Raw genomic sequence first — 8,649 nt, forward strand, 5'->3', positions numbered from 1 at the left:
TTACATCTGCCTTACCCTTTAGATTCATCTTTTGGAGTTCATGTTACAATATTTATAATAAGCATGCATAGAATTATTAATATCTTTTATTGATAGGATTATATGTTTGGAAGTCACATTTCCAGGCTATGGGTTGGCAGAAGGAATAGCAAGAGAGGTTGTTAAGGATTTGGGAGTGGATTTAACTGGACTTGGCAACTAGGATGATGGGACAAGATCAAGAAAGAAGAAATGACGTGCAAGTGGGGGACACAGTGTATCTAGAAATTATCTAGAGATTATCTAGAGGGTGGGCTTCCCTGGTGGTTCAGCGAATTTGCTGGCCAATGTGGGATATGCAAGTTCGATCCCCTGGAGGAGGAAATGCCAACCCACTCCAATATTTTGCCTGGGAAATCCCATGGACAGAGGAGCCTGGCAGGCTATAGTCCATGGGGTCACAAAAGACACAACTTAGTGACTAAACAACAGCAACACATCTAGAGGGTATCTAGAAGAGGAGGTGGTTTTGAGGTGGTGAGAATGAGGTAGGCTGTTGATGGGCATCCATGTACGGTGGTCTCTTAAGATGATCTGTTGTGTTTTCAAACAGAAGAACCTCTGACTGCTTGATCCTCTGAACTGGATTCAGCCACCCAGAGCCCAGACTGGATTCAGAGTCCACCCTCTAAGTAGTAATTCGTGCTTTGGACTGTGCCCCTCTCCTTGGTGAGGGTAACGGGGTGCCCTGCCTCAGAGGAGGTTGCAATGAACCAGCCAGGGTAGGAGACAGACTGAAAGACAACGGTGGAGCCTTCATCATTGCGGTAAAAGAGGAAGCACTTCTCTCCTTTGGGCTTATTGTAGAGATTCATGATATTTTCTTCCTGAAGGTATGAAAAAGGCTGGTTAGAGAGGATTTTTGGGAGGAGGGAGATAAACTAATTCAGCCCTGGCACTGTCCCCTTTCCACAAAGAGAGGGACAGCGGTAAGGGACACAGGCAGATGAGAGGGGGACGCCACAGGCAATCCACTGGTTTCCAGTTCTTGGCCCCACCCCAGAATCCCATCACAAGAGGTGCTTCTGATTCCTTGAACCAGAACTGCCTTCCTGAAAACAGAAGGAGTTGTAAACTCTTTCATGGATGCACTCATCAGATGGTTCAGGCCAGTCTCACGAGGTTCCCCACCTCCAAGTGGGTTTATACATTACAGCTTCCATCAGAAGCAGAGGATTCATAACTACCTATCTGACTTTCAGAATGGGGACCATAAGCGTGTCATCCACCAAATCCAATTAACAATCTCCCCTCTGGTCTCCACTGCCATTCAGTAGCTTTACAGAGGAAGCATCCCAGAGCCTCAGAGGATCTCTGGGAGATGATTAAAGAGGACTGAGAATGGCCATTCTGAAACATTTTCAAGGATGTATTCTCTGGCTTGCAGAGTAAGCTCTTTCAGTAAAATGAGTCTTACACCTTCCAAAGGTCCCTTGTGTTGACTTGGGAATCAAGTCAGCTTTTCTTCTTTATAGTGAATATGCAGGATTGCAAACCTGTTTCTCTTTGGTTTGTTTGTTTTCTTCTTTCTTTTTTATTTTCTAAATTATGAAAGGATGCGGAGAAGGCAATGGCACCCCACTCCAGTACTCTTGCCTGGAAAATCCCATGGACAGAGGAGCCTGGTGGGCTGCTGTCTATGGGGTCACACAGAGTCGGACATGACTGAAGCGACTTAGCAGCAGCAGCAGCAGCATGAAAGGATGATAACATATTTACAGGAGACTTGGAAAATACAGAACAAAGTTACATATTATTCCACCATATGTTACAATTATTTTTCAGTTCAGTTCAGTTCAGTGGCTCAGTTGTGTCCAACTCTTTGCGACCTCATGAACCACAGCATGCCAGGCCTCCCTGTCCATCACCAACTCCTGGACTTTACCCAAACTCATGTCCATTGAGTCGGTGATGCCATCCAACCATCTCATTCTCTCTTGTCCCCTTCTCTTCCTGCCCTCAATCTTTCCCAGCATCAGGGTCTTTTCAAATGAGTCAGCTCTTTGCATCAGGTGGCCAAAGTATTGGAGTTTCAGCTTCAACATCAGTCCTTCCAATGAACACCCAGGACTGATCTCCTTTAGGATGGACTGGTTGGATCTCCTTGCAGTCAAGGGACTCTCAAGAGTCTTCTCCAACACCACAGTTCAAAAGCATCAATTCTTGAGTGCTCAGCTTTCTTTATAGTCCAACTCTCACATCCATACATGACTACTGGAAAAACCATTAGCCTTGACTAGATGGACCTTTGTTGACAAAGTAATGTCTAGCTTCTTAATATTAAATTAAGATTTTTAGTTGGAATTTCAATATCAAACTCTCAAAAGTTATTAGAATGAATAGACAGAAAAATAGAAGCATATAGTATACCCAAAAAGCACTATGGACCAATTCAACATAATTAAGATTATACAATTTTCACACAGTGGCAGGATACAAATTCTATTCAAGTTCCCATAGACTATAAACCAGGAGACCCTGGATCATCCAGGGACATAAAACAAGGTGCAAAAATGTCATGGTCTAAAGATATTGAAATCATACAGAGTCTGTTCTTCTATTACTGTAGAATTATACAAACCTATTACTTATATTCAGTAACAGATTAAATGAAATTGAAAGTTCCTTTCATTAATGTACTCTTCTAATTAGCTGCACAACCACTCACCTTAAGCTGCAAAGTGGGATAGCCCTGGATTTCTGTACAGTAGAGACAGAGATTTTTGTCCTTGATTCCCAGGTAATGTGGAGTACCATTTCCTTCCTTATTGAATTCCATGTCTCTACATGCTATCAAGGAAAGAATGACTGGAAACACAGGGAAAATGGAAACAGGTGTCAGGCTCCAAGCAGTTAAAAGGCCATTCCTTCTGGTCTGACACTCACATCTAGGGGATAATGAGCAGCCAGGACACGCCCCCCTCACAAAGTCTTCTCCCACTAGCCATGTGTCAGAAACCCTTCATCAGTTGGCTGAAATCCATTTCCTATTTCTTCCTTAATATCAGAGCCCCAGCTGTCACCAGGATATATTACTTCCCCAAAATAAAAATAAATTTCCCATCACACTTACAGCTAACTTTGACCATATGCTTAGTTTTAGCTCATGAGATAAGAGTGGAATGTTGTGTAGGATTTCTAAGAATGTTCTTCTTTAAAAGGAGTTCACTCAGTTGGAAGGAGCTTTCTTCTTATTCCCTGTCTTTATACCTAGATTGTGGTGATGGTAATCTTGAAGATGGTAAAGCAGAACCCTAGAATCCTTGGAATCTGGTGGCATTACAGAGGCACCTATGGGCCTTAGTCTGCCTTCTCAGGCTTCTTTTCCCTGAGAAAGAAAGGAATTTCTATCTTATTTAATTCCTGCTGGATGGTTTAGTCACCAAGTTATGTCTGACTCTCTTGCAATCTCATGGACTGAAGCCTGCCAGGCTCCTCTGTCCATGAGATTTCCCATGCAAGAATACTGGGAGTGGGTTGCCATGCCCACCTCCAGGGGTTCTTCCTGACCCTGGGATCAAACCCACATCTCCTGCATTGGGAAGCAGATTCCTTACTACTGAGCCACTGGGGAAGCCCCTAATAAATTCCTAGTTGAGTGGATTTTCTGTCACTATCAGTATAATTTAATTCTCAACTAATTTAGCAGATGATTCCCAGGAGCCTGCATGTTCTGCATCTATCCTTCTGGGTAGGGAGAAGGGAATTTATCCATTCAACATTCTTTGTTGAGTGCCCACTCAAGGCTCTGGAGACTTAGCTGAGAACTAGAGACATTGTTATTGCCACCATGGAAAATGGAACTAAACCATGGAAACAGAGAAATGACCAGAACCACAAGTGGCAACACCTGTTTTGGGGAAACTGACAAAGGTCTGAGACAGTAGGAGAGAGACCAAGAAAGAGGAAGCGAAAAAGCAGAGTGAAGTTCAAGCCAAGAACTTAACACTAAGAGGAAGCCAGTAAATGAAGAAACAGGAATGTGGTGGTGGAGGGGTTTGGATGAAGAGTGTTGACAGGGAAAGGAAATGTTAAGACCCTTACATGGAAAGAAGCTCGGTAAGTTCCAGGCTCCAAAAATTAGATTGGTGTGCCTCAGATCTCCTCACTGCTCACTTTCCCCAAACTTCCACCCCCAAAACACAAATACTTGGAAACAATATTCTTCAATTAATGTGGTAAGAAGGTCACTGTTGATGGTTCGTGAAGATAGGATGCAAAGCTACACAAGTGAAGTGGGAGAGAGGGCAGTGAGGAAGTAATACAGTGTTCCAAGTGAAAGATGATATTAACTTAGAAATAAGGCTTATTTTGCACACAGACTCATCAGTCTCTGCTGGTGGATTAAATGGAGATCAAAGAAAAGAAGAAATAAGGATGCCTCCTGTATTTCTGGCTCCAGTGAACAGCGTGAAGAAGAAGATGGGGAAGACTGGGTCTGCAAACCGTTTTGAGAAGTCAGATCCACAGTTCCACTTTTGGAATAGATGTTAGCGACGTCTGCATGCTAAGTCACTTCAGTCGTGTCCGACTCTCTGTGACCCCCATGCACTGTAGCCCACCAGCGTCTTCTGTCCCAGGGATTCTTCAGACAAGAATACTGGTGTGGGTTGCCACGCCCTCCTCCAGGGGATCTTTCTAACCTAGGGATCGAACCCTCATCTCCTACATCTCCTTCAATGACAGGCGGGTTCTTTACCACTATTGTCACTGAGATGTCTGAGAGGACATCAAAAGGAAATGGGTTACAGAGACCTGTACATCAGCTCAGCAAACAGTTCAGGAAACATTCACTGAACATCCACCCTATGATAGTTGGAATTTAAAGGCCACTAGCTACTAGCCAAAATCTGTTTTTGTTTTGGCTCTGGACACAGAGTTAGACTACATTTCCCAGCATCCCTTGCAGTTAGCTACAAGTCATGTGACTCCATTTTAGCCAATGGTTATGAATGGGAATATTCCAGGCCATTTTCACACTTGATCACAAAGCCCCTCTATACACACTCTTCTGCTCTCTATCATCTTCTGTCAGATGGAAACGAAAAAGGACATAGGTAAAATTTTCAGGGGAGACAGCTGGGTTGGAAGCATAAATGCCAGAATGAAGAGGCAACACGTCAATCCAAGAAACCAGCTCTGAGTCCCTTCAGAGTGGTGGGGTGATGGTTACAGATTGAGCTCTGAAAATTGCCAGCATTTGGCTATTTTACAGAGAAAGTGGAGTCAGAAGGTAGAGTGCAAAAGAAGAGCCAGTGAACCACATAGAACATTCTTACCAAAGGACGGAACAGAGAGTGTTCGAGAAAGAGTAATCAATTATGCTGACTGCCCCCGAGGAGAAGGAAATGGCAACCCACTCCAGTGTTCTTGCCTGGAGAATCCCAGGGACAGGGGAGCTTGGTGGGCTGCCGTCTATGGGGTCGCAGAGTCGGACACGACTGAAGTGACTTAGCAGCAGCAGCCACTGAGGAACAAAAAGTGAGGACAGACAAATGAGTCTGGTGACTGGAAAGAGAAGCTAGAGATGAGTGGGCAAAGAACAATTCAGAAGTTTTATTGTTTGATGTAAGCATGGACATGTGGGGAAATGGAGACAAGCTGTGTACTTGACTATGACTGTACAGAGAACAGTATGTAGATTACCACATAAGAAAATAGAACACTTGTAGGAATGAAATGTGCAAATCCAGAGGAGGTTTTTAGTATTAAGCCTGGAAATGTTCCATTAGTGCATGTCTAATCAGAGTTAGAAAGAAGACAAAGACAGAATAAGCAGGGGAAAGGGGAATGAAATCAAACATCAAAGGAACAAACAAGAAAGGAAAAGAAGCTGACTTGGATTGACTTTTTTTCCAGCTTTATTGAGGTATAATAGGCATGCAGTGGATTGATGGGAAGAAGGAATATTCCCCTATTATTAGAAGAGAGGACTCCAAATTTGAAAAATACAGGTATGGTAATGGAAAGATGAAACAGTTTAAATTTAAGGACAGAGGTAGCAATGGTTGAAATTTAGAAGAGAGAAATTCCAAGGAGAAGGTCAGCTGTTAATTGAATGAATAATCTCTTCTTAATCAAGGACATTTTCTTTTGGTAAGGAGAGCTCCAGATCCATCACACCCTCATTTCTGGGTACAGGTCTTCTTTCCTCATACCCTTTCCAGATAGTGTGAGGGAACCATCTTGCCCTTTCCTGCCTTTCTTGAGGACACTGAAGCTATCCCCAAGAATATGCTTCCCAAGCTCACACAAGCTTGGCCCCATCCCCAGTGGAGCTGATGTCCCTTTAAGGGCAGCACAATGGCTTTGATTGTCACTCACCAGGTTTAATGTTGTTACTAGAAGGAACTGCTATTAATGAATTTCCTTTTACGACCCACACCATCTGCCGAGAATCACGAATGTGAAGGTAACTGGGATATTCTTGCACTGCCAGAAGACAGATAATCACAAAATATACATGAGGTTATTGTAAATTTTAGGACTCCAATTGCAACTGGTTATAAAGGCCTTTGATTCCTAGGATTCCTAGGAGTAGATTTACTGCTCTGACAAAGAGTGGCTGTTGGAAAAAGGGAAGGGAAATAGGGCAGGAGCTGGTTTGTGAACCAACGCATCTGAAAGAAGCTACATGCACTCATAGTCCCAAGAGTCTTTCAAGATTCACCCTTTTTTCTAGGATTATCAGTGACTTGTCTTTTTGCTGATTGATAGTCTCTGGGTAGTAACAAAACAAAGTATATATACATCAGTCATCAATACATTATTTCTTATTTACCCTCTTTATCAAAATAAATAAGTAGTTCTAGAACTCCTTATTTATTTTGAATGAATAATCTGGACTACAAGGGTTTCTTGTACTCTAAATTACAAAACAGAAACCCTTGTACTCCATTTCTTTGGGGAGACCAGATGGAAGTATTTCCAAGCTGGTTTGTGATACACCACTTACACATAGGGCATGCCATGTTGGCTTCAGGGCTTTCTGTGAAGAGGACGAGGTAGACCAGATGGTGGAGAGGCTGTGGTCCAGCAGTTAGTCTTGTAGGGAAAGAGGAAAAGAAAATATGTTATCCATTTCTCTCCCTTCCCCTGGAATTCTGTATAAAAAAAAACTGTCCTGAGACCCTATCTTAGATGCACATTTGAGAGTAAGGATGGGAAAAGCATGTTCCAGGGCTGTAAAACCCAAGATGGAAACTCCCATCACTGTCAGGGCTGAGTGGTCCTGGCTCTCCAGGCTGCAGTGACCCTGGGATGCCCTCTATCCATCACAGCTAGGATTGTTAGGAGATTTCAGTGCATCAGCTCAGGTACTAAGTCTCTGGATTTAGAGGAAGAAAGAGTACTTGCCTGTCTCCATTTAGCCACCAGCTATCCTGACTCCAAGCTTGAGCATCCTAAATAACCAGTAGCTACCCTGTTTTTCTGACTCACATCTTCCCCAACCCTTCATCCAAAGAGGCATCACTGCACAAGGATGTCCACGGACCACATGAGGTATTTTGACTGTTAGGGGACATCTATCTCTGAGCTTCTGGTTAGGGAACCATGACAATTCCCCAAGAAGACCACAAACTCCCCACAATGAGAACCAATTGTTCACATCCTCCTCTGCCTCAGGATATGCAGTGCCTGAATCTATAGTCATCCCTAGAGAAAGAATAAACCCACTACCAGCAGCACTCTGGAAGCAGTCTCAGTTCCTCTGACACTGCGTGTCTTGGACCAAGGCTCCCAGAGGTTCCTCAAGGCTGGACACAGAGCAGTGAAGGAAGGTTTCCCATACACAGTTTCTACCTTTGTCCAAAGAGATGCTCTTGTCCTAGAGCCCAATCTTAAGGCTCCACCTGCCCCAAGTGCCCTGTAGAACTGTCCAGGACTTCCAGGCCTTTAAATGAGTGAGGAAGGAGGGTTATTTCCTGGCTCTGGGTGTGCCCACTTTGGCAATAAAACTGGTCCAAGACAGAGGTCTCATGAGGATTCAGCGAGTGACTGAGAGGCAACACAGGTGTGGCCAGGCTGGGGTCCTAGAGAAACCAGGGGAGAGTAAACGTCAGGAAACACCGATGAGGAAATACAGAAAAGGCCAGATGCTGAGTTAAGAAGGAGAACTTCCTTCTGGACTGCTTTGGAGGCAGAGGTGTGGCTCACTTGATTCACTGATGGTGTGAGCCATGGCCTCATTCATATCCTATTTGGGGCAATCCATAGTCCTCCTTTCAGAGTTTTGCATAACCAACATTGAGAGCTCATTCTGTATCTGATAGACATGTATCTGATGAATCTTTCATCCTCTAGGAGCCATTCATCTTTATTTCTTATGGAAGAAAACAGTCCCTGAGAAATGGCAAAACTTACCCAAAGTCATATAGCTGCTAAGAAATGTAGCTAAGTTAAAAATCAAGTCTTTCTGGGCTTCCCTGGTATCTCAGTGGTGAAAAATCCACCTGCCAATGCAGGAGACACGGGTTTGATCCCTGATCCAGTAAGATTCCATATGCCGTGGGGTAACTAAGCCGTGAGCCACAACTATTGAGCTTATGCTCTAGAGTCCAGGAATCACAACTACTGAGCCCACATGTCACAACTACTGAAGTCCATGTA

At 43.8% G+C, this 8,649-nt stretch overlaps 1 protein-coding gene across 1 annotated transcript; it reads right to left on the minus strand.

Annotated features, from left to right (window-relative positions):
* Window positions 1-561: 561 nt before the first annotated feature.
* IL36B (interleukin 36 beta) lies at window positions 562-8,221 on the minus strand. The gene is made up of 4 exons (XM_070380197.1): window positions 8,197-8,221; window positions 6,364-6,471; window positions 2,708-2,847; window positions 562-866 (listed from the first exon to the last, which is right to left on the minus strand). The coding sequence occupies exons 1-4, from the start codon at window positions 8,219-8,221 to the stop codon at window positions 654-656; spliced, it is 486 nt and encodes a 161-aa protein (XP_070236298.1). The 3' UTR covers window positions 562-653.
* Window positions 8,222-8,649: the final 428 nt, after the last annotated feature.

This window comes from Bos mutus, chromosome 11, assembly GCF_027580195.1.
Source record: "Bos mutus isolate GX-2022 chromosome 11, NWIPB_WYAK_1.1, whole genome shotgun sequence".
NCBI lineage: Eukaryota > Metazoa > Chordata > Mammalia > Artiodactyla > Bovidae > Bos > Bos mutus.